Source organism: Symphodus melops, assembly GCF_947650265.1.
Source record: "Symphodus melops genome assembly, chromosome: 11".
Lineage (NCBI taxonomy): Eukaryota > Metazoa > Chordata > Actinopteri > Labriformes > Labridae > Symphodus > Symphodus melops.
In genome coordinates this window covers 1,431,813-1,458,198 of record NC_136701.1, presented here as the reverse complement: position 1 = coordinate 1,458,198, position 26,386 = coordinate 1,431,813, and the positions used below count along the sequence as shown (strand labels likewise).

General features: G+C 44.9%; 1 protein-coding gene and 2 long non-coding RNA genes across 5 annotated transcripts in view; 2 read left to right on the top strand and 1 right to left on the bottom strand.

Annotated features, from left to right (window-relative positions):
• Positions 1-10,411: 10,411 nt before the first annotated feature.
• LOC306831990 lies at positions 10,412-20,809 on the top strand. 3 transcript variants are annotated; one of them, XR_013780160.1, is made up of 4 exons: positions 10,412-10,943; positions 11,022-11,204; positions 18,595-18,707; positions 20,722-20,809. It is a non-coding gene; the product is annotated as an uncharacterized lncRNA (long non-coding RNA). The 3 variants fall into 3 exon arrangements; XR_013780161.1 differs by lacking the exon at positions 20,722-20,809 and adding an exon at positions 20,022-20,038; XR_013780162.1 differs by lacking the exon at positions 20,722-20,809 and having other exon boundaries at positions 10,418-10,943; positions 18,595-18,998.
• The window catches only part of wscd1b (WSC domain containing 1b), a gene marked incomplete at its 3' end in the record, with an annotated part of 23,242 nt that continues 17,614 nt past the window's right edge, over positions 20,759-26,386 (bottom strand). The window contains exons 7-9 of the mRNA XM_079356304.1: positions 24,858-25,022; positions 24,545-24,745; positions 20,759-21,111 (exon numbers count right to left, since the gene is read on the bottom strand). Of these exons, the coding sequence (XP_079212430.1) occupies positions 20,759-21,111; positions 24,545-24,745; positions 24,858-25,022 (719 nt within the window). The remainder of the gene's footprint in view (positions 21,112-24,544; positions 24,746-24,857; positions 25,023-26,386) is intronic.
• LOC306831993 overlaps positions 25,800-26,386 on the top strand; it is a 31,664-nt gene continuing 31,077 nt past the window's right edge. Inside the window, exon 1 of the long non-coding RNA XR_013780164.1 lies at positions 25,800-25,937. This is a non-coding gene — a long non-coding RNA (uncharacterized lncRNA). The remainder of the gene's footprint in view (positions 25,938-26,386) is intronic.

Genomic DNA, 26,386 nt, shown 5'->3' with positions numbered 1-26,386 from the left:
GAGTCGATTCAATTTCTGTTTTGAATTCAATCAGGGGTCTAAAGCGCGTCGCCACTCCTGATCTAATTACCCCGCCGCCATGACACCACAAAAAGTTTCTCTTTTATTCTCCGACGACAGATAAACTCTATGAACTTTATTCCAGATTGCAGTAAGTGCTGAGGGAGGGGTGTGTGTGTGTGTGTGTGTGTGTGTGTGTGTGTGTGTGTGTGTGTGTGTGTGTGTGTGTGTGTGTGTGTGTGTGTGTGTGTGTGTGTGTGTGTGTGTGTGTGTGTGTGTGTGTGTGTGTGTGTGTGTGTGTGTGTGTGTGTGTGTGTGTGTGGGGAGGGGGTGGTCTGTCACGGCGGGCGCAGAGCGGGCGTCTGGAGAAGCGAGGCCGATGAGCCGAGAGACGCCCGGCGGGCCGGAGGTCTCCACACACCCGCTCTGTGTGTGTGTGTGTGTGTGTGTTACATGTGCGCGCCCCCCCCCCGATCGGAGGCGTTGCCAGGGAAACCTGCGATCCGGCTCGCAGCGTGATGGAGTTATTGAACTGTAACCGGCCCGGGATCATTAAGCTTCTGTGTTCTGCAGGTCGCTGCCACTTTAACGTGACCTATAACGGGTTCAAAATGGCCGCCGCAGGCAGCACAAGCTGTTAACCCCTCGGACACCAGGCAGCTGTGCAGACTCTGCTGATTCATGCAGAACGTTTTCATTTGGATTTTATCCACTATAAAAATAAAAAATGAGAAAAGAGAAATCTTTTACGTTTTTAACCTCCAGCGTTTCCTCGCTCCGCCACTTCCTGTTTTCACCTCGTTGATTTCTGAGGACGTAAAAAGCACTTCATGAAACGTCTTTGTGATTTATTTAATCGCTCGGCGTGTTCACGATGAAACAGGAAGTGGTGGATTAGTTTGATTGGTCAGTAGAACTCTGAGCTGACAGGAAGTAAACCTTCATGTCACCTGATCGCCCAGTTTAACCTGCAGCGTCGTTGAGAAGGAAAACGTTCGTCACAGCAGAGTTTGTTTGCGACAGTCGCAGTGAGAAAAGGTGTCGAGGTGTTCGGCGAGCTTCGTCACGATGGAAAAAAAAAAAAATTCCAGATGTGTCCTGAAGTGCGTCCGCTGAGCTCGGATCATCGCGGCGTGCCGGCTGATGACATCTCTGTCGCCGAGCAGATTCTGTGTGTTTTACATGTTTCTAATTGGCTGTCATTATCTCTTCCTGTGCAGGAGTCCGGACTCTGTCGTCCTCCGGGCTCGGAGGTAAGACTCATGATTCCTCCTCGCTGTGAGTCCGTGTGGAGCGGAGGATGCTGTTTGTTTGTGTGTGCGCTCTGTGAGTCAGTGAAAGTGTCAGCCGGAGCGTAACAGACGGCGTGCGCCACATAATTAGCCCGGAGTCATTTGGAAAGCTGCTCGGCTCGGCCCAGGTGCCCGGCGTGCACAGACGACCTTTTACTCAGCGCCGTCCCACCGCAGTCACTTAAAACAGTGATGGATGTTTCCCTTAACGCCGTCACCGCGCTCTCCTCCCTCCCTCATGTTACCCCCCCCCCTCTCTCAGCCGCGGCGTGCGCCCTCGCCTTATTTGTCCCCTTGTTTTCCTCCATCCTTCTTCTTTTGCAGTCTCCCCCCCCCCCCCCCCCCTTTATTCCTGCAGAGTGAAGAGGAGGAAGAAGAAAGAGAGGAAGGTGGGGAGGGGATTGAAGTGAAGTGGAGGAGGCGTTCCCCCCCCCTCCCCCCCCCTCATCAGTATGCAGCGGCGGTCGCTCAGGTGACACGGCCGCTGGATTCGGTCCCGACTGCAGGAACATCAGCAGCATGGCGGAGCGCGGGATCGCAGGTAAGGACAACGAGAACAGGAGGGAGAGACAGGAAGGACTTCACACACACACACACACACACACACACACACACACACACACACACACACACTGCAGAGGTGTGCCAGGTGCTGCAGCAGGACGCTTGTGATTTTGTTGTTTTGAGATGAAACAGGAAGTAGATAAATGTTTACAAATGAAAACATGGTCATGTGTTTGCTGTTGTGATTTCAATAAAAGGAATAACAGACAAACAACGTGTGTGTGTGTGTGTGTTTATTTATTATAAATGTGATGTTTTATATTCCACACAAACAAACAAACAAACAAACAAATCCTGCAGCTCCAAACCTTCTCGTTGTTTTCATTCCCTCGATGTGTGCGATATTAGTTTTGATGCCGCAGGCAACAAAGATTGAAGTGTATTAGACAAATACTCATACAGTGTGTGTGTGAGAGAGAGAGAATGTGTGTGTGTGAGAGAGAGAGAATGTGTGTGTGTGTGTGAGAGTGAGTGAAGGTGTGTGTGAGTAAAGGTGTGTGTGTGGCAGAAAAGAAGAGGAGAGGCTAAGAAAGAGGCTGTTTTTTGTTTGCTCTGTTCGTGTGAGAGAGAGAGAGAGCGCGCACTAGAGTGTGTGTGTGTGTGCGTGTGCGTGAGAGAGAGAGAATGTGTGTGTGTGTGTGTGTGTGTGAGAGAGTGAGTGAAGGTGTGTGTGAGTAAAGGTGTGTGTGTGTGTGTGTGGCAGAAAAGAAGAGGAGAGGCTAAGAAAGAGAGGCTGTTTTTGTTTGCTCTGTTCGTGTGTGAGAGAGAGAGAGAGAGAGCGCGCACTAGAGTGTGTGTGTGCGTGTGTGTGTGCGCGCGGAGCAGTGCGGCCAGGCTGCAGATATCATCCATCTCCCTGTCACAGGCCCAGGGGCTGCTGGGAAAGTGGCAGACAGCTCCCTGGCTCTGACAACAGAGGCTGCATCCTAATGTTTTTCTTCCCCGCGCGCGCGCGCGCAGGAACGCTGGAGGAACTGAAGCAGCCGCGCATTTATTTCCACGTGTGTTACTAGACAATGTAAGGAGTGTTTAAGCTAGCAGGTAAGCTAACGTAGCAGCGATCTTAATTCATAAATCATCTCCAAACGGAAGTCCAGCTCACAGCAGCTGTTCTAACGGGATTACAGGCCTCCTCCTCCGGCTGTGACTAACTGTGTTTTAACGCTGCTCTAAAGCTTTTTGTCCAACGTGTCACAACTGTCTCCCTCCGCTCTGTAAATGTTTCTATCCACCTCTCTGTGCTCGTCCCATGAACTCCACAAGAATAAATATTACCAATACAAACTGTTTGAAAATTAAACGTTACGTCTTGGGTTTTTTTTTTTTAATTAAATCAAAGAGTTCAACAAACTTTCTTTAAAAGTCACTTTTAGGATTTGTAAGATTTGGATTTCATGTCTTCGATCGTTTAGAAAGACGGAGACGGATCCATCTGTGTGGTCGACTTCGCCGTTTAGAAAGGTGGAGTTTTGGGGGTCATAGGTGGCTTAGTGGTTCTTGCACGCGCCCCGGGTTTGAATCCAACCTGCGGCTCCTCTCCTGTGAGGTCCGTCTGCTGAGGATGGCCAGCAAAGGAATCTGTGAGCTGAGACAAGAAGGGAACTCTGGGGGCGCCAGTGAAGTCCATGAGGGGAGGGGTCCCGGGTTCGAATCCGACCGACCTATCAAAGACTCCCCCTGTTAGTCCCCTCTCTGACTGTCCAGTCTCTCAGAACAAAGCCAGAAAAATAAATATTTCAACATGGGATTTTTTTTTTGGTCTATAATTTCTGTGGTGAAGAACAAACCTCAGTGTGTCGTCATGGCAACACTTGCATGTTAATGTGTTTTTCTCCATAATTCTTTACAAAAACAGTGTTTGCAGAAATTTTAATTTTTGTACGAACTGAGGCCTGATGAGGAAGAGGTGACTATCACCACTTTGATTTGATGCTGTGCATTAAAGGTTCTCGACGTCTGTGTGTGTGTGTGTGTGTGTGTGTTTGAAACATATTCGGGTAACCCTGTACTTGTGGTATAGATTTGAAATGAATAGATAATCCTGGTGAATCGAGGCACAGGCTGCGTTTCCACCGAGCCGTTCAGGTCGGTACGTCGCACGTTTCGTGGCGTTTCCAGAGACTGAAGCCGAGAAAGATCCTCAAATAACTGTCCTCCATTTTGGGACCCGTTGATCCCACCCCTAAAAGGGCGGAGCTAAACACTGCAGGCTGTTGATTGGCCCCGTAAGACAGCGGCGTACGCAGCTATCGGCATCCAGCTAACACACTGCCGACCTTACATGGCACAATCTGCTGCGGAAACACAAACAGGATCAGGTTCCGTACTGATCCGTACTGGACCAGACCGCTGGGTGGAAACGAGACTTAAGGGGTTCCAGGTTTGTCGACTACAACTGTCGTAACTCTCCCGGTTTTATTTGTGTGTTCTTAGATCTTCCACGGCGGTGCAGCGTTGGTATCAACAAGTCGAAATTCAAGCTGCTACCCCAGAAATAAACGCAAATTAAAATGTGCTTAAAAAACAGCTGACGAGGCGAAGCTGCGAATGTATATGAGCGTAACCGCGAACCACTTAAATAGCGGTCTCATTCTGTTCGTCGGGTCGGGAGAGATGAAGTCACTAACATGAAGAGGATTCAAGCGTACATTCAGCTCGACATAAACTCAACAAACTTAAAGACCTCAGTCGGGGGTTTTTTTTTAAGAGGTGAAAAAATAGCACGGCAACATACATCTCACTGGATTTGTCATTTGTGGTTTCTGTTTCTATGTTTGGCTGTCTGTAAAACATGAACTCTGTAACACAGCACACATGGGAAAAGTCGACGAGGAGAAAGCGAACACGGGAGACGAGTTCAAGCAGGGTGTATCTGTAAAGCTTCACAGAGCTTCACATACAAACACTTCAGCGTCTTCGCCTTTTAACAAGCACTCATTTCCTCCGTGATTCCCACGTGACCTGCTCGCAGCAGAGACTCTTTTTGTTTTATTACTCGCAGGAATATTTGTTGTGCAAGAGGTCGAGTTTCTTCCTTTGCAAAATATCATTAGCAAGAAAAGCGGCTAATGCATGAAATGGCTTCCTGTTGATTTACAGTTTCCACTTAATGACCCGCTCCCTCAGGTCTGCAGAGGTGCGTCCCTGCAGCAGTTCTGCATGATGTCGGTTCGTTTCGGATGCGGAGCTTCCCAGCTGTTTCCAAATCTCTGTGACTGAATCCACCACAGTCTGCAAACATCGGGCCGCAGTTCAAAGAGAGAGAGAGAGAGAGGGACCCCTCTGAAGCCTGGGAATCCAACCCTGTGCCCGGGCACACAAAGACCACTTTGATTTTCTGATGAGTAAATAAACATGGAGCTCGCACACGTTACCACAATCTGCTGAGTGTGTGTCGGCCTCGGGGAGGAAAAGAAACACACACAAGCTTCTCAAATGTTGCAAATGAGGCTTGAAAACACATAAACGTCGTCTCAGAGAGCGGCTGCAAGTGTGTGTTTACAGCTCACACACTCGTGCTGTGTGTGTGTATATGAATTAACTAATGTGGTTTTTAAACATTTCAGTATCCAGATGCAAAAAGAAAAACATGCACTTTACATTGCAAACGTTTGTTTTGGTTAATTTAATAATATTGAATTGAATAAATCAATTAATGAATTTGTACGTACGCCAATAAAATGGGCCTTCATGAGATTATTTGGCTAATTTTAATAACACAAAAACAGGAGCTTTATTTATACAGCACATATGAAACAAAGGCAATCAAAAGACATTTAGAAATGTAAAATAAACGTGTGCAAAACTCAAATGTCATCGAAATCAAATTAAACATTGTTCAAAGTTGCATTATGTTAATTTTACATTATGTGTTTTTTTTTTTTTTTTTTTAAACAAACAGTACAATGAGATAAAAGGAATAGTATGAACACAAGCAGAGAACAAGAGAGTTACGGACTTAATTAAAACTAAATATTTGATGTTCACCTGGAGACGTCTTTGAGACTTCAGAGTCCCTCTTTTGTTTTATTTACATTTATCAGCAAATACCTGCAAAACGTAAAGCCTAGCTAACAGACAATATGTTTACAAATAGTTTAGCCTGCTAGCTAAACTCAATTCAAAGTAGCCGTTGTAGCTAGAAAGCTAATGGTAAACATGGCCACATGTTCACCGTCCTACATTACTTTAAAGTCAACAAGTTCAATAAAGTTTTCAACTTCTGTTTAGCTTGTATGCTAAGCTACAGGGAGGTTTAGCTGCTAGTTCAAAAGATGCCATTGATTATGGTTAACTTTAAATCTGCAGTGCATCAGCAGATTAGCCTCCCATGCTAGCTTGCGTTAGGGGTCGTTGGGCTAACCTAGCTATAAAAAAAAAATAGCAACAAAATGAATCTAATTTTAGTCTTTTTTAACTTAAATGTCAATAATGCTCATCAAACAACATTTTTTTTATTCTTAATAAAAAACCACAGTTCTGATGGAGACTAAAATGTTGCATTCATCATTTTCAGTAGAAGTATATTGATATTTAAATTACTCAAACCTGTTAATAAAAATGTCTTTAAAAACCTGCCGATAAAAGAAAAATCTTAAATCAATTTTCTATTTTACTTTTTTTTACATCCACTCAAAAAAAAATCTGTTCTGTAACTTTTATTGGAGAGAACTTACCAACTCCAGAAAGTTCCTTTAAAGCTGTAATTTTAAATTGTTTACACAGACCAACAAAGACACTGAAGAGAAAAGTGTCAGTCAAGAAAAACAAAATGTTTATGATCATAAATCTGCCCTTTCTTCTTTTACCGTCCATTTCCACCTACTTAGTTATTTATTTATTTGTGTATTTGTTAGGGACAGTGCATATTAATGAACAGCTGTAAAAGATGCTCGTTTCCATCTGTTGTCCCTCGACAGGAAATACACAGATAAAATAGAAACACAAAGACAGAAGTGACACTGAGACAGTAATAGAAGGTTAAAGTGGTCACAGGCTGTTTGAGGTTTGTTTTGAAGGGTGCATATGCACAGGTTGTTTGTGAGGCTTTTATTGTGAAAGGGAGAATATTCCAAAGTCGATCCAGCTTCTTGCAGATGTGATAAAGCGTACAGCCTATAGGCCTCTACAGAGCCCACAGACACACACACACACACACACACACACACGTGCGCATCTTCACTTTTATTGATTCATCTTGATTTCACAGTCTCACAACAACAATGATGGCGGCCACGGCTCGCCACACAGCCAGACGAGCGTGCACCTCCTGGCGTCCTGTCGTGCACACTGAGCAGCACATCGCAGGAGCAGGAAAACTTGAATATACAGATGTCTGCGTCCCTCACGCGCTCACTGGTGCCTGCACACGAGACGAGCCGAACACACAGCGCCGCCGCCGCCGCCGCTGCTCAGACGGCGGCCTGTCAGACACACGTCCATCAGTGCGGGCGGAGGATCCAGCCGTCTCTCTGCAGCCTGCCGTCTCTCTGATGGAAATGAGAGGACAGGCTTGTGTCAGAACGAGCTGCTGGAACAGAGCAGACAGGGCTGCTGTGCTCTCAGCGTGTTAAAGAGACATTTTATCAAACGCAGAGAGGACGGCGTTGCGCTGATTGACGTTACTGAACACGTGATCAGTTTCTCAGCTTTAAAGAGGATTTCATCTTCTGTCCTCTGCAGGTAAAACTCAACTTAAAAGTATTACACTAGCACTGAGTCAGTCCTTTAATTCTGTGATTAGGTCTCCTTAGGTCTTACTCTCTGCTGATTGGACGAAAGCCCTGCAGCGCTCACTCATCGCTGCACAGAGCTCTGGCGCCATCTTGTGTTAGAAGTGAGAACATCAACGTTATCGGAGGCCCCTCCATCCACCCTGCATTAAAATGTTGTTTCCCAGATTTCTATACAAACACAAACGAATCTTATTTCAATAAGAAAATATGTTTTGTCCCAAAGTTGACAGATTATCAAAAAGTAGGATCATGGTCACTGCAAGGAACCGGTTTTATCACGAGCAGCGACCTCCAACCAAGGAGGTCCCCCACCCACAATTCTCATCACGTTTAAAAAAAAAAAAAAAACATGGAAAAAAAGCAACCAGGATCTGTGTAACAGAGTATTTAATCCAACATTCATCCACACTATAAATGGCTTAAAAACATGAGAAGAGGCTTCATTTACTTTTTGGGATAGATCGCGTGCTCGACACAGAGCTGAGGATCCGGCGGTGAAAGCGTCTCTGGAGACCGGAGGGAAGTGAGAGAATCTGTTTTTCCTGCGACGCGTGAGTCACTGCACACTGAGCGTCACCTTAAATAACATCAGATTACAGCTTGACAGCTTTTCTCTCATATAAACACCGAGCGACATCACCGCTCCAAAACAAAAAACAATTCTTCTGTGATTGTGTGGAGTCCTGCTGAGGTGTCCTGTTTGTCAAACAGAAGATATGGAGGCACAGAGACAATAAAGCGACCTGCTGCAGCACTTTAGAGACGTAAACAAGGTTAACATAAAGAACTTCTGTGTTTAAAGTTCAGAGAAACAAACAAACAAAAGTGCTCTGTGCCTTCAAGCTGTCACGAGGAATTACCCCGACACGTTTCCCCCCACAGAGGTCGACCAGCAGGCGACAGCAACGCACACTTTCAATCCTCTCTGCAGTGTTTTGTTTCTGTCGCAGCTGCTGAGTTTTGTAAGTCGATTATGCTGAGATCTTCCTGAAGAGCCCCGCGCTGTGTGTTTGACTTAAACTGTGTGTTCATCACTGATTTATCTCCAAACCAAACTATTGATGGGACTCTGTGTGAATCAGCACACGATCCACATGAGCCAATTAATGTGTGCAACCGCTCTGATTAAAGATTATTTCACCAAAGTTGCAGGAAATTACTCTGTAATACGAGGAGACGTTTAAAGAGACAGAGCCCAAGAAAGTGAAGCCGAAAGACTTGGAGCGCCCCCTGGTGGCCGGCTGCAGTAAAGCTCATAAAGCCTCCACACCAAGAGTTAAAAATCTATGGCAGACGGAAAATAAAAGAGTGAGTCAAACATTTGAGCTACGTGAAGAAGCTGCAGGTAAACTTTACATTTATCTTCTTTTTGTACGGTGTGGCCTGTTCACCACATCCTCCCTGCTTACAGGGACACGGGTCAAACTATGAGATGAAAAACCTGGTTTCTGTCATTGTATGTCGTTCTTATAATAGCTTACTTTATTTCTAATTCATCATTTTTTTGAGGATGTTTTTTGATTAGTCATGTGATGCTATTAAAAGGAGAAGAACGACATGAAAGACACCCAGATGTGCTGCTCGTCAACAGGTAACTGCTTGGGGCCCCCGAGCCAGTAGCCCCCCCCCCCCAAACAGCTGACAAAGCATTGCCTTAAAAATGTGCAAATTTTGCAACGACAGTCGGAAGCCGCCCTAATGGGGCCCCATCTGACAGAACTCAGTCTGAGTGCCCTGCTGAGTGTTGCATGCTTTATTGCTGTGAAATTAAAAATGGACGCTGGTTGGAGGGGGCCCCTCATGAATGTTTTCCTATAGGGCCTAAAACAGACCCGAGAAGCAGGAAGCAGGAAGTGAAAGCTAACGTTGACATCATGCAGGGAGCACAAATTCAGTTATCATGTAGTTTCCAACTTTGGTAGAAGTGTTTTTGAATTTGCTTGAATTTCCCTCGGGATCAATAAAGTATCTATCTATCTTTTGGTTTGTACTGAACTTGGGCCCACGTATGCAGCTGTGTTGGTCTGATGATCTATGCAGCAGAAAGTACACACATCCATATTTCCACAGTTTTTTTTAAAAATCTTAGAAAAACTATTTGCAGCCACTTTGAAAACATTTATAGACAAATATAATATTTGAAGCAGCAGTCAGAATGGATTTAGGAGCAACCTCTACATCAATGACCTGAAATATCCAAATAGACAGTGTTAGATAGAAACAGTATTTAGTCGGCATCTTTGTGGACCTAAAAAAAATAAATAAATAAAAAACACCATTCGATAAATAAAAAACATTGCTGACAAACATCGAGAATAGATTTGAAAAAAAAGGGAACAATCTCAACTGAGAAATAAAAGATTCAAAATCAAACATATTTAAAAAAAAAAAATCAGTTTGTTGAAGAAATATGATGATTTTTGTTATTGTGATGTTGTTAGACAAAACTTTGTTTTTGAATGATATTAAATGATTGTTACAGACTCGGAGGCTGAGTGTGGCTGTTTGCCTATTTATATTATTTTATTGTTTTTTTAATGAAGCAATTTGTTAATTAATATCTTGTGACAGAGAGGCAGATTATACAAGATGAATCTTTCTGCTTCTTTCAAAATCTGAGCTTTTATGTTATGTTGTTTATCTTTAATTGTATATATTTGTTTGAATGAAATCAAAATATACGAAAAAAAAGTATTAAATAAAAAAGTGAGTGCAAGCTTACTGACTGTTGTGACCTCAAACTCTGCCCTACAACTGCAGACGTCATGGACGATAAGCAGACGGGTCCAGTCTGTGCAACGACCACGTGATCGACCACGATATTTAATCAGCACTTGTGATGTCAGAAAACAGACACGGGTCGTATTTCTTTCCAGCTAATTACTGCGAGCGCGAGCCAAGCTGGATGAAGCCGGAGCGATAAATCACTGTCATCATTAATAACGTGAATGATCGCTTCTTTAATTCACCGAGCCAAACGCTGCTAACATCAACAGTGACGTCAGCGTGGAGCAGAACTTTGTAACCTTTCAGTGAGAAAAGGTCACGTGACGGACCGTTGGGTTCGGTTTAACGGTCAAACTTATCTCTTGTTTGTTTTTCATTCAGCCTCGTGAACGAGCCAGTTATATTCTTTACAAGTGTGTTTGTTTTAATTAGTTTAGTTTATGATGATGGAGTGAGGTATAAAGATTATTTTTTATTAAAGGGTTCTTTGAGGCCTTTTATCTGAGAGATATGAAAGAAGATTATTTATTTTTTTGCACAAAGAGGCGAATTCCTTGTTTATGTAAATTTACTAGGCAGTAAAAAAAAAAGAGAGAAATGACCTCCAGACTATCAGCAGCCAAAGGTATAAAGCTTTAATAATTAAAACTGTAAAACTTTTGAAATCATAAAAATACTTTTTTTTTCTTAAAAAAATATTCAGATCAAATATTGTACATTTTGTAAAAAAAAAATCAAAATAATTCGAGGAGGAGCCAAGAGCAGGAGGAAAAAACTCTTCATTTTACAAAAAATGGCCAAAAGGTGAAAACCAAAGCTTGGAGCAACACGGGAACGAAAGCAGGTCACAGGAAGCGCACAGAAGGGAGGAAACAGTCAAACACAGGTGAGACTGATAAAGGTAATCAAGCTGTAGCACTTCCTGGTTCCCATCATGCACCTCAGGCCTCGTTCTGACTGACGCTCAGATCAGAATCTGTGACCAAAGTTAGAAAAGAAAATCCATTCAGATCAGATCAGAACTTACACACAGTGAGTGACTTTAGCACATTGCTAGCTAATGTTAGCTAATTCTATCTCATATTCCTACATTTTAATTTGTGTTTCTCAGTTGTCTCATGTAGCTGCACAGCTCTAGCGGTCTCAATGTGTGCCATAATAATAATAATAAAGATGACTTGAACTGATGGTTCAGTCTTTTATTTCTCTCTCAGGCTGTGAAGAAGCTGCAAAGTGAAGATGGCGGCGCTGCTCTTCAGCTCACGGGAGGCTCAGCGTCCAGGCCAGCTCTCCTCCAGACACGGTGAAGTATCAGAGCGACGCCTCCAACACATCTGTTTTAACATCTGAAGGTTTCATCGCTCCTTTAGCTCCTGCTCGTTTATCTTCACTGTGTTAAAAGAAACCGTGACGAGAAAGGTCGGACAGCAGGGCGGGAAAAGAGCGGGAAAACAACACAGCGACTCTCATCAGCCCAACAGTCAGAAAACATCTAATGTGACGGCTCAAACTGTTTCTTTAAGCGCTACATTAACGCTAACTAGCGTAGCGCTAACTTTCATTTATGCTGCCTTTGTACTTTTTGTGTTTTTTATTATTGTATTGTTGTTATTATATTATTTTAATTGTTCACATTTTTTATTTTATTTTAGCCTTGTTTTTTCTTTGGCACCAAGACAGATTCTTCGTTTATGTAAATGTACTTGGCGGTAAAATCGATTCAGATTCAGACGATGCGTTTAAGACAGCTACGTGTCCTTTTTATCGACCTTTTAAAAGAACGTTTTCTTTTTCATTTGGAGACTTGATTTGTCCACAGAGTGGGAGAGATACGAGGACACTGAACCTGCTGTGAGCCATGAAAGGTGTAAATACACTGATCAGTAAACATAGTGGGAGGTTCCACTTTGTCCACAGGGGGGCGCCAAAAACGACGCAAACAGGAAGTTTTCTCACAGTGTCACAGAATGTAAAAATCGGAGCTGGACCCAAAGTGCACAACCAACCGGTGGTCTGAACCCTCGTGGTCGTTCAGTAGATTGGACCCTCGTGGGCGTTGGTGGTCTGAACCCTCGTGGGCGTTCAGTAGATTGGACCCTCGTGGTCGTTTGGCGGTCTGAACCCTCGTGGGCGTTCAGTAGATTGGACCCTCGTGGTCGTTTGGCGGTCTGAACCCTCGTGGGCGTTCAGTAGATTGGACCCTCGTGGTCGTTCAGTAGATTGGACCCGTGGTCGTTGGTGGTCTGAACCCTCGTGGTCGTTCAGTAGTCTGAACCCTCGTGGTCGTTCGGCTGTCTGAACCCTCGTGGTCGTTGGTGGTCTGAACCCTCGTGGTCGTTGGGTGGTCTGAACCCTCGTGGTCGTTGGGTGGTCTGAACCCTTGTGGTCGTTCGGCTGTCTGAACCCTCGTGGTCGTTCAGTAGTCTGAACCCTCGTGGTCGTTCGGCTGTCTGAACCCTCGTGGTCGTTCGGCTGTCTGAACCCTCGTGGTCGTTCAGTAGTCTGAACCCTCGTGGTCGTTCGGCTGTCTGAACCCTCGTGGTCGTTCGGCTGTCTGAACCCTCGTGGTCGTTCAGTAGTCTGAACCCTCGTGGTCGTTCAGTAGTCTGAACCCTCGTGGTCGTTCAGTAGTCTGAACCCTCGTGGTCGTTGGTGGTCTGAACCCTCGTGGTCGTTGGTGGTCTGAACCCTCGTGGTCGTATGGATCTTTACTTCCTGGTTTTCTGCCGTATGGATCGGATGCATCCTTTCAGGAAATGAATCATATCTTAACTCCCACAATGCAGTGCAAAATTAAGCGTGAAACATCGCTTCACATCGGCCTCCAAATCAAAACAATCGAGCGTTTAAATTTTTAATCTAAAGTTAAAATCCCTCATAAAATCTCTGTTTTTTTTTGTTGTTTTTTTTTGTTTTTTTTGACGCCACGGGAACATTTAAAGATCGTTTGAACTCATCAGTCGTCTTTTCTCTTTGGGAGAAGCGTGAGCACCAAGCAGCAGCTCAGTATATTCACAGTTAGCATCGTCTAATCTGACCTAACGATTAAACCCCGGCGTCCACCGGAGGGACGGCGAGCAGCTTTAATTAATCTGTGTGATTAAAAGGAGGCGACCTGTAACGCCACGTTTCCTCCTTTTGTTCACGAAAAGTCGCTTTTTACTTTTCTCTTCGACTTGAATGGATTTCCATCCCTGCTGCTTCGCCTGTCTTTGGTCTGTTGGGTCCGAAGCAGCTCGAAGACGACTCGTCTGAGCGAGGTGAAGGGTGACCTGGTTTCACGCCGACGTCGTCTATAAATCCTACCACACGTTTATGAATCCTTCTGTGTGTTCTTTACTAAAGTGGGATAATCACGAGTCGTGTCTGAAGGATCGAGTCGTCGTCAGCTGTCGAGTCTTTTCTCCCAGCATGCATTGAGGCAGCTTGTGTCGTCACTCTTTAGACGTTAATCGTTTCACTGAAACCTTCCAAACACACTTGAAACAAACGGGGAGTGAAGATGTTGGCGCCCCCCTGTGGACAAATCATCACATCTCTGTCAGATGTTTTTTTTTTAATTGGAGTAGAACAGAGAACTTTGTTAATGTCTGATGTCGGGTCTTTGAAGTTAACATGAGGTCATTTAAACACTGGGGTGCAGGACGTCCAACAGTCAGGTGATGTCTAGTTGGGAAGTAAAATTCTGTGTTGGATTTCTGCACCTGTGAGACCAGTGTAAAGGCAGCTGTGGATCAGTGCGAGGAGAGTCGGGGGTTTGATTCCCATCAGCTCCTGAGGACCCTTCGACCCCCCCCCTTAGAGGTAGATCAGACACTTTCTTCCGATAAGCACATCAAGGAGATCACTAAAACATCCATCTCAGAAGGATCGCTAAGATCAGATCCTGAGTGACAGAGATGCTGAAGTCCTCATTCATTCGCTTCATCCCGTCTGGACCACTGTGATGCTCTTCTGTCAGGACGACCTAAAACAAGTCTCCGAGGCCTGCAGATGGTCTGGGTCGGGTTCTGACAGGAAATAGGAACACATTACCCCGGTGCTAGCTGCTCCGTGCTGATTTCAAGGTGCTTTTAATGACCTATAAAACTTTAAATGGCGCAGCACCTTCCTATTTAACGGATCTTATTGGACTCTATGAACCTTCTCGGGCTCTTCGCTCACAAGGATCTGGATCAGGATCTGTTCCTAAAGTGAGCCGTCTCTTACCGTGCACCAACACTCTGTTATTCATCCTGATCTGTTTTTATTGTGTTAAGTTTTTAGTGTTTTTAGTACCTGTACAGCACTTTGTCTGAAAGCGCTTTATAAATAAAGTTATTATTATTATTATTAGCATCTACACGTGTGTCACATTACTACACGCCTCCATCCGTGGCTTTCCCCGTCATCCACCCACATTCATCTCATTATCCAATGGGAATAATTCAACGTTCCCCGCGTAATTGGAACGCGTCCTTTCAGGAAGGGCGTTTGTGTGAGTCCTCGTTGACTGGAGTGTGATGAGGAGGAGGAGGAGAAGGAGGAGGAGAAGGAGGAGGAGGAGGAGGAGGAGAAGGAGGAGAAGGAGGAGGAGAAGGAGGAGAAGGAGGAGGAGGAGGAGGAGAAGGAGGAGGAGGAGGAGGAGGAGGAGGAGAAGGAGGAGAAGGAGGAGGAGAAGGAGGAGAAGGAGGAGGAGAAGGAGGAGGAGGAGGAGGAGAAGGAGGAGGAGGAGGAGAAGGAGGAGGAGAAGGAGGAGGAGAAGGAGGAGGAGAAGGAGGAGGAGGAGGAGGAGAAGGTGACCGTCTGTGATTCGCCGTCTCAGGTTTCCTCTCTGTGGCTGGAATTCCGTCGGTGAAATCGCTGCTTGGATTGGTGTATTTCCATCTGGGACCAGCTGGCTCCGGAGTCTGGAGATGTCGGGTCCAGTGGAGAAAAGTCCGACTAACTAACTGACTGACTGTTTACTTCGGTACCGTGAGTCCCCGGTGTGTTTTTTGTTTTGTGTTATTTTCACAAAAATGTCAAAAAGTGGGGACTATATAACTACTACTTCTAATGGTTACCATAGCAACCTCTGTAACGCGTGTGTGAACGTGTCGCTGTAAAAGCAGTCAGAAGTAGTGATGGAAAGTTGGGATCTTTCCAGAGAGTCGGCTCTTTTGACCCCCAAAAGTTTCTCGATTTAGCATCAAAAATCTGTTTTAAACCCTTTTTAGCTTTCAGTGTTTTTATGCCCTTTAATAATTCTCTCATTTTGTGGAAAATGATTCTTTCTCTCGTTTAATATTTCCATCAAATGTTTAAATTGAAAAAAATGAATAAATAAAAAAACAAATCCACGAAACAGAACCAGAACTCTTTCATCAATCACTGCCGTCTCGCCCACAGTGCAGCGCCTCTCTCTCTCTCTTTTCACATCATGACATCACAGGTGTTTAAGGGAGAGGGGGGGGGGCCACCAGACCAGTAAGGGGGGCCGACTTTTTAAAGCCTTCACACTTACGGTTATTATCACAGTAAACGTGATAAAAGGTCTTCTGTTTAATATAAATAAAACTTAACTTCCTGTATTAGACTCATCCATAGACACTGATTCAATCTATTTTTAACAGTTAAGTCATTTAGCTAACGCTCATCTAACGATGCAGACGACCAAAAATAGATTAAAAAAAAAAACATTTTAAACAAAAAGTTTGAACAAACTGAACGCTGTGTGATGTGTTGCTAATAATGATGGACGGACGGGTTCATCCAAAGTTCATCCTCATCAATCACAGCCGGAAAGAAACGACACACGAGCTCGCCGGGTCTCAACGAAAAGCTAGAGCTCAGTGTGTGTCAGCGTCCACAGATTATACACACACACACACACACACACACACACACACACACACACACACACACACACACACTGGCTGCAAATGAAGACAACGTGTGTGTGTGTGTGTTTAGGACGGAGGTCATGTGTGTTATTTTGGTTATCGAAATAACACAGACGCTGTTTTTAATGACACATTTAGACATCGTTAACGATCAATTTAAACATGTGACCTCCTCGTGGCACAGATTTGAATTTCCCCGGGATAAATAAAGTATTTATCTTCAGACAGATCCTGTTTTGAAGAATCATTTTCACACACTGACTTTTTTTTTTCTTTTTTTCCACAAGATGAAAAATTCAATAAAATATTTAAAGCATCATTTTAATCTAAAATGACCTAAAAGCATCACTATGTGAATAATATACACTGATGTTTTTGTCTGATTTTAATGCACTTTGTCTCATCATTAAATGTTTTATCACCTGTTAACTCTGCAGACAAACTCTCCTCTATTTAAAGTCCATGCACTCGCTCGCTCGCTCGCTCGCTCGCTCGCTGTATCTGCAATAAAAGAACCTTCATCGTGCAGCTCCAGATTCAACTCTTCTTTACGCTCCGTTTGTTGTGTGAATCCACTTTGCACCTTCGTCTGTGTTCAGTCATTTCTTTGCTGCTAACTCAAACACGTGTGTGTGTGTGTGTGTGTGTGTGTGTGTGTGTGTGGATCAGCTGAGGTTCATCGATGTGCCAAAAGGACGGGATGGATTCACACTTTGTGGGTCGATAGACACTCAGGTGACCCAGATAAATGTTCAGAGTGGATGTTTGATCAGACGCCGGCGCCCTCCTTCGCGCTTATCAACGCTGAGTTTGTCCCTCCTGAGCTGTCAGGACCGCCTCGTCTCATCGTCTTCTGCCGCCGGAGTAACGATCCAGACTCCGGTCGGCGTTGGCTCAGCCCGTCCATCATCAGCAGGCTGAGCACATCCTCCTCCTCCTCCTCCTGCGTCTTCATCTGTGGAGTCGAGCTCATGTTTGATCACTTCATGTAGTCAATCAGCAGCAGGAGCAGACAGTAAAGACATCCGTGTTGGAAGCAGATGGCGTGTGTGGTGTCTTAATATAACCCGGGCTGTCTGTCAGTCTGCTGGCTGCTGATGACAGACAGCCTGCTGCTGCACTCATTACACTCTGTAACTCATCAGCAGCAGGACGAGTCTGCACGCACGCTTCACACACGCATCTGAGAGGATAGTTACACGGAAGCTGATCACGTCACGTCACGTCACGCGTGTCTTTACCAGTCGCTCATATCGTGATGTGCAAACGGCAACAGCACTGATTTTCTGCAAGTCCACCTGGACTCACCTTTGACCTCTGCTTGGTGTCAACCAAGTTCTGGGGGAGAAATCAGGCTACGTCTCCCCCACTCAGCCGAAACAGGAAGTAGTTCAAGAGCCGCCATGTTGAGGGTCGTTCCAAAGGAGAGAGGAGCGAGGAGCGAGGAGACGCGGGAGCCGACTTCATGGAAGTCTTTTCACTGACGGACACGCCCCCTTCTCGTTTATCACTCACTGATTGGACGCGGCACAGGATCAGACTTCAGTGAAAAGATCTGAGAAACTCAACGAATCAGTGTGCGATAAAAAAACATCCAAGTTCTGAACAGCAGCATCAAATCTAAAAAATAAAAAAAAAAATAAAATCATTGATTTTAAATGAAGTCAAACGGATGCTCTCATTTGAACATGAGTCATCTGATTAATATTTGTAATGAAGCTCTGTCCTCTGTGGCTCTAAAGTCATGCTGGCTTTTCTTTGTTTTTCTCATTTCTGTAAAAAGTTCAGACTCAATGTGACGTTAAAATGACCTTCAAGCGTCCTCTCTATTATTTTTTACATAAATAAAAATAAAACAAACAATCTTCACAGTTAGCAAACACGTCGGTGCCGTCACGTCGGCTAAGTAGCATAATTAGCATAATAATTAGCATAATTAGAATATGACGAACGTCTAAACTTTAAATTCGAGCTGCGCGGGAAAAATTAACTTCACCTCAGCATCAAAGATCAGACACTATCACAGTTCAAACGTCAGGTAAATATTCCCTCTTTCAATTTACGCACAACCAACTTCTGAAGTCATTACTGATGCTCACTGCTCATTACTACAGGATGTAATTCTCTATATGGCCAGCAGGTGGCACCTCTCCCCCAGTGAGCATAACAACACCACATTAAACAGAACAGGAATCAAACAGAGCAAACCCTGACATGTTACTTTGGGGCCTTTTCTACAGTATTATTATGTGTGTAATGATGCCACAATCAAAACAATATAATAATGTGATTTTAAGAGATGGATTCAAAGTCAAAGTCATGATGTATTTTTACTTTTTATGACGTGAATTCAGTTAAAGTTCTTGACGTGTTTCAAATATTGTATCTTGTTTTACTGTTTTCAACCACTAGGTGGCACTTTTCTTCCAGGTTGTAAAAGCAGCTGTGAACCTGCATCCATCCATCTCTTATCTAAACTTCTGTTCCGGGTCGCAGGGTCTGGATCCGCTCCCAGCTGTCATCAGGTGAGAGACCGCTTACACGCTGGTCGCCAGCCAATCACAGGGCAGACATTTAGCCGCACTCCCATTCACACCTACGAGCATCTCATCCTGTAAGAGTCAGCTGGTGACTTAACGAGCGCGAGAGAGAGAGAGAGAGAGAGAGAGAGAGAGAGAGAGAGAGAGAGGCTCCAGTCAGACGGGGATTCAAACCAGCAACCTCCTCGCTGTGCTAACCGCTGCAGCAGAAGGTAGGGGTACAAAACGTGGATTGATGAAACACCAAGCCGCCTCCCCTGGTGCCATGTTTAAAAACATAACAATAAAAAAAAGAGCAAAGAGTCGGAGAACATGTCTGACAGTTCTGTCACTTTAACTTTCTGTCCCACGATCAGACACAAACAAACATTGCAGGGGCTCATGGGCGGCGCCAAAATCTGGAACCAGGATTGGCTATAGACTGATATAGTAATGACGTATTTTTTTAGGCCAACCCGAAAAAATGCTGCCGGTGGTTCCTAGGTAAATTCCCCTATGGGATTTTTGCATTGGATTTTGGATCATTACAGAAAATAATCTCTGTGTCAAACACGTTTCTGACGCGTTGTTGTTTTGTTTAGCGGGATAATCTTTACAGATAAACATCATTTATGTGAAGTTTGAAGAGCTAATGCAGCCCAGAGAAGTAAAAAGCTAACGTTATGCGCTAGCGAACTACACCGCGGTCGGTTTATTATGACGTCACGACCGTTATGCTTCATCGATCTAATCAGCGGATTTGACAAGCTAGCTAAACGTTAGCTTAATAAGTTGTTTATTTACCTAATATTTACAAGAGCACTGAAAAACATGACTAGAGGCTGTAAGGAGGATTAGGGAGAGAGTTCCCGGCGTGATGACGTTTAATGTCTCCATGACAACCACTGTAGTTTCAGTTAGCTACTCGTTAGCAACCGCTGTTTAAAGTTCATGTAAAAACTTTAAAATTCACAAGTGGGGTCTTAGCTAACGTAGTTTATCTCTTCAGCTTGTGTGAACCACAGACCTTATTTCAGTCTAAACACAAACACATTCAAAATCCACATTTAGACTTTTAGAGGTTAGAACCACGGCGCTAAAATGCTAACTCACTTCCTGGTTTTAGGACTCAAAACTACACCAGTCTATTTGCCTTGACAGAGGCGGGACTTGTGTTTGGATTGACACTTTTTACGGCCCGTCATCGCTTCTTCTCCAGTTAATCCGTTAAAATGTGAACGTGCACAAACACAACACACACACACACACACACACACACACACACAGAAATTGCTTTTGTGTGTGTGTGCACTCCTGCAGAAGTCGGAGGCATCCCATTCAGTGTGTGTGTGTGTGTGTGTGTGTGTGTGTGTGTGTGTCACATAATAACTCCTTAAAGTAAACCTCCTGTTTGGATTCACGTTGCATTCTTTACATGTGCAATCATTCAGACACCGAGTGTAAACAACTGGATGTCTTTAATCAGAAAGAAGCACTCATAGAAACAGCTGTTTGTTTGAAGAAGAAATCATCTTTGTGACTTTGTGAACTTTCATGGCGGAGACTTCTTCGGCCTCGTGCGGCAGCTTTCAAGCTTTTAATCCGGCGTGATTGCAAACCTGTCGCATCCTGCAGATTCCCTCTAATTCAGTTTAATCCGGGGTAAAGATGGATGCAGTGTTTGTGATGCTTGTTAGTATGAAGTTTCACTTTCATCATCATGGCTATACTGTATGTTAAAAAACACATTAACTGTCCTAAAGTGAAAATAAAAAAAGAGCGTAAGAAAACCCTCCGTGTCCAGATTGAGTCCGGCGTGGATTAACACACTTGTGTTTCGCACGGTCGGCACTTTGCGGGATAATCCGACTGCAGGCCGGCAAATCACGTCAAATCCTCTCTGAGCCCTCGACATGTTTACGGCTCTCACCGTCTGAGTTCTTGACTCAGTTCTGCAGAAGATATGTCGACCTCCAGTGTGTGTGTGTGTGTGTGTGTGTGTGTGTGTGTGTGTGTTCAGGTTCACATTCATTAAATTGGAGCAGTTGAAATCCTCATCATCTGGGGAAGTATTCCTGCGGCACTCTGCTAAAGTTCCGGCTCTGCAGCGCCTGGTCGACGGTACGAACCAACGGGTCGATCATGTCCCGCATGTCCCGAGTGAACGGGTCAAACGAGGGTTTCTGGGCGCCTGAGCGTTTGAAGTGTCCGTCCTGGTTGGTCTGAGCGCACAGCAGCCGCTCCTCGCTCATGGAGATGTTCAAGAAGTCGGTGATGAGGCGGAGCTGAGGGAGGAGCGCCCGCTGCAGCTCCTCGTAGTGCACCACCAGCAGGCGGCGGCCAAACTTCAACCAGCTGAGAGCGTGGGACGCCCACCAGGGGGCGTAGCTGGAGACGAACTCAGGCCACTCTGAAGGCGAAGAAGAAAAGAAGGGTGAGTTCAATGACGGCTGGTTTCTTAAAGCATCAGCGTGAGTCGATATGTGGCTACAGACAAACTCCAACTTTTAACAAGAGACAGAAAAATGTCCCCAAAGTCCAAAATCCACAGAAACTCGAGTCAGGTATTTACTGTACACCACCGGACTTCTCCTATTTACTTTTTTTCCAGGCAGCTTTATCCGTTTTTTTTTCTCCTTCCTGCATCTTTTCGTTCTTCGCACGAGCTAAAGTGAAAGATAAATAATCCTCCTCTGCATCGCACGGCTTAAACAGAAACAAATAAAAAATGAAAAATGTGAGTTCTGTGCCCTGCAGCCAGGATTTCAGACTTTAAATAAATCAATAGGAAGGCGTTTACTGTTTTTATTCATCATGTATTGACATTCCTGTGTGTGGAACAGAAGCAATAAGCAGATAATACGCCGTATTGGAAAACTGCTGAATCCTTCACTGAGGAGGCGTCGATGAGTCACGCCTGGAAAACATCTGTGATCGTCTTCACACTCAAAGCACTGATGTTTATAAAGGAGGTTCCTCCCTCACTTTGTAGTCCTCGTGTCTTTCACACTAATCCACTAATTCCATCAAAAAGGAATAAAAACGCAGAAAGCAGAAAAGAGCGGCGTTCAACTGGCGGTTCGCTGAGCTGTTTCCAGAAGGTCGTGAGAGACGGTGACAGAAAGACTCCAAAGTGCTTTTAAAGCGTGTTTATTTCACGTTGTTGTTTCCTGTCATGTTAAACTGTTAAAATCAACATTAATGTTCATGTTAAAATATCTAAATTAATTTAAAATGGACTAAACCTACTCGTTGACTTACGTTACCTCAAATATGTCCAACTGTTATTAAAGTAGCTTCAGAGATGCCACGATGAGCCGCCATAACAGACGCACAACGCCACATCGTTGCCGTGGAAACTCCAGGAGTTACTGTCGCTGTACATCATGTTTATCACGGTCAACATGCGGATCACTCCCGTGATTCTCCGCCCGCCTCAACATCTTTTTTTTGTTGTTGTTGTTTTTTTTAATTGTTTTGATAAGCCGCCATAACAGACGCACAACACGACATCGTTGCCGTGGAAACTCCAGGTGTTACTCGGTCGTGTTCTCTCGTCTGTCCTGATCACGGTCAACATGCGGATCACTCCCGTGATTCTCCGCCCGGCCTCAACATCGTCTTTTGTTATTGTTTGGATTGAAGCCCCCTTGTGGTGAAATCGACACACTGCGTCTCTAAGAGAGTCTGATCAGGTTGATCAATATGAGAGGCAGTCATGTGACATCAGTCACAGCTGCTCTGTCTGACTGACAGAGACACGTCCGTCCCTCGTGTGAAGACACTTCTGGAATAAACGTCTGTTTTTAACATCCATCTCATTATTTATTTTATTTTTTATTCACTGACTCATATTTTATCCCTTTTCATTTATTTTGTATCTCAAATGTTTGGTTTTTTTTAATCTCATGTGAGCTGTTGTGTATTTTATTTATTTTACTGTCCAGCACTTTGATCAGCTGTGATTGTTTTAACCAATAAAGTTGGATTTGAATTGAGTCGTCTGTATATTTTTGTAAAAACCTTTAAAAAAGATTTAAAAACACGAAAAAGGAGACGCCGATATGACGTCGATAAAAGAGCCACGGCGCACGACGTGGAGCCGAGCCGTCTTCTCATTTGTCCCCGTGGGGTAATTAGCGCACCAAGCGTTCGACCCTGACAGAGCAGGCGGAGCAATTCAGGGTGAAGCGTCTTGCCCAAGGACACATCGGACACGTTGCTCACAGGAGCTGGGGATCGAACCCTCGACCTTCCCGGTTGAGAGACGACGACTCTACCGACTGAACGTCCATTGAGCCGCCCCTCTCTTCACTGCCGTCCTTCCATCTCGCCTCCTCGGCCGGCTCAACGGACGCTCTTGACATTTGTGTGAGCGGCCGGCCCGCGTGATTGGCTGTGAGGCGGCGACTTGATCTGTGTGAATTAAAGATCAAAACTCTCAGTGAAGACGCACTGCGAGCGTCTCTGCAAACGCTTTATAATCATTATTCTGCCGACTCTCTGGATGGAAATTATTCATCTGCAAATGGTCTTTGAGAGGTTTGAGAGATCACACGGCGCTCGCAGCGTGCAGCGCCGGCTGACTGAGGAAGGTTATCTGCACATCTTTGAAGCGTTTATTAAACTCGCTCTGAAACGGTTCTTTTAGATTGCTGCCGTGATCTCTGTGCTCTCAGACACCTCCGTCTAAATATTCAGTGTGTCTTTAAACTTAAAAAAAAAAAAAAAAAAAAAAAAAGCAACCGCTTCCTTTGAACGTGACTTTTTCATCATATTTTCAAAACTCCATATTTAAGTGAAGAGGTTTGAATATTAAAGAGCCCACATCGAGAAAAAAAAAAAAGAACGGCGGGCGGTCGTGATTTCGTTGGAGGAGCTCACTTTGAAATCGTGTGACACTTTTTTTTTAAATGTTATAAAAATCTTTAAAGAGACGGTTGGGTTACACACGTCACTGGACCTTTATAACTGTAAATGAATCAGATAGTTCAGATTAATTTAAAGCCTCGATGTAAATGTGTCCTGGAGTCATTCATTCAAACTGCCTCTGGGTTTGTTGTTTTCAGCTTTGTGTTCACATGGACGGTTTCAATCAAAGAATCAAACATTTTTTTCTCCTCCTCATCAAAGGCTGTTTAGCGTCTTCGGTACGTTGTGTGTACGACTGGAGGAGAACCAGCAGACCATCCAAAAACAGGACGAGAGAATGTTTGATTTACAAATGTTTAAGATGCTTATCGGTGCTTCATATTGATCCATTAATCTTGGGGGGGGGGGTTTTGCTTCTCTGAATGCCTTTCAGAAAACCAGAAGAAAAAAATGAATCGGGACAGGAAGTGAGAGGAGGAGGAGGAGGAGGAGGAGGAGGAGGAGGAGGAGGAGGAGGAGGAGGAGGAGGAGGAGGAGCGAGCAGGATGCATGTAGGGAACGTTTGTTGGCCCGACCAGCTGACTTCCTGTCACTTTTATTGTACACTTGAGGTGTCAACAGCATCATAACCTTGACATATAAACCCACAGCTACCCGCCTGCTTCAGGGAGGATTTCCCAAGATGCATTGTAATTGGCTGAACTGACAACGACACACCCATAATGCATCTCTTCTGTGGAGGAGTCGGTGAGAAGTCTGATTGGACGACTAAAAGCAAACTTTTCCCGTTCATCATGAATCAAACAGTCTGTAAACAGCTGAATAGATGTGCACGCGTGCTCCTCATATAGAAGCTAACAGCATTAACAGCACGCCCTCTCAATAAAGCAGCAGGACATCCTGTAAGTACACGAGCCTCCAGCAGGGATCAACAACCGTTAAGTCTCCACCGTGCAAACAGGCTGCAGTACCTTTGCTCTTCCACTGGGAGTCGGTGGCGTGTCCCAAGTGTCCGGCACACTTGCGGTTGAATTCGGCGATGAGGGAGCGGTACGGGTTCCGTATCAGCAGGATGGCGGAATCGAACATCTCAATCTCTTTCTGACCGCTCTCGTGAGTCTTCACGCAGACGCTGCGGCCGCTCTTCCAGTAATCCTTCTCTCCTTTGAATCCTGGACCGACAAACACACCAGGTGCAGTTATGAGGAGGACATTTAATAAGCGCCCCACACACACACACTCACACACACACACACACACACACACACACACACACACACACACCTCTGTTGTACAGCGTGCCATCGAAGTAGAAGCTGCCAGTGTAGTAGCCGGTCACGAGCTCGATCAGGTGCCGTACCCAGGTGTTCCCTGCACCAGGAAAACTAGACAGAGCCACGAGGGAGCTGGAGCGCTGAGGGAGAAACATCCGCTCTTTGCACCTGGAGTCTGCAAGCACAGAGGACGAGGGAAGAGAGGAAATCAGAAAATATGGAAGAGAGGGAGCAAGGAATGGATTCAAAAAAAAAATGTGCTCGATGATTTCAAAACCATCAACGGTGAGAGTTTGGGATGTAAGTTTGGGAATATCACGGGGAGCAGAGTCCTCCTCTCTCGTGTATAAAGGCCGAGCTCCGACTACAGCAGCTTTTAAATCCCAGCATTTTTTTTAAATCAGGTAGCACAGTCACGCACAGACCTTTTTTTTTTTTCTCTCGCCTCCAACATGAACACATTACAGGATTATGGCGTGCCAGGGGCGGCGATGTATCAGCGCACGCACCCGCACGGAGCCGCACATGTAAACACATTGGAAACAGACACCCTGCTCTCGTGGATGTTTTGCACAAGTTCACAATTCATAAATGCACACGTTCTTCTGCTGCACGTCCGTCCCGTCTCCATGACAACAGTCTGTTTACAACAGCCACTGTTTAAATCATAGGTTGATCAGACACGGACGAAGACTGTGTGGGTCCAAGACACGATCCGAAGGGGACACGGGAATATCCTACATTTGGAAAAGAGTGAAGTCGAACTCCCCCGTGTGTGTGTGTGTGTGTGTGTGTGTGTGTGTGTGTGTGTGTGTGTGTGTGTGTGTGTGTGTGTGATTTCCCTGCCTGTAGCCTGGTCAGGTGACCTACTCAGCCTGAGATACACAGGTGTGTGTGGGGGCGGGGCTAAGGTGAACAAAGGGAGAGGTGAACATGTTTGTGGGCTTTGGTGAGTTGTGGATTAAGGAGCAGGAGAGAGAGAAGAGGTCTTGGGATTATCTTTTTCCTCCAGCACATGGGAGTCTGGAGCACGGGCCTTGGAGGACCGTCGAAGACCCCCGGGGTGAGGAGGACTAAGGCTGCCAGACCGGTGAGTGCCAACCTGATGCACATTTTCTTTTTCTCGTTAAAGGGGGACATTATTTCTCTTTTGGAAGGACAATTGAATGGAAATTTAATTTCCTCCAGGGGTCTTTTTTAATTATTTTGAGCAAACAGGGGGGGGGCACTTTATTTTCCTTTCCCACCTAATGTCTCAGTTAAGGTCGTGACCCCGTGGCATTAGGGGTCGCAGGAGGTTTTGAATAAAATAAATCACTTTTACCGTAAAAAAAAAAAAAAAGAAGTGGATCGTTATAAGTTTTTGTTCTTTTCTTCTCACTCTGCCTGCAAGCCACGCCCACCAATCAGCCAACTCACCTGCACACTCACCTGCACACTCACCTGTGCACTCACCTGCACACTCACCTGTGCACTCACCTGTGCACTCACCTACAACCAAGCCACTTATTTACACCCCTCCTGTTCATGCAGGCACTT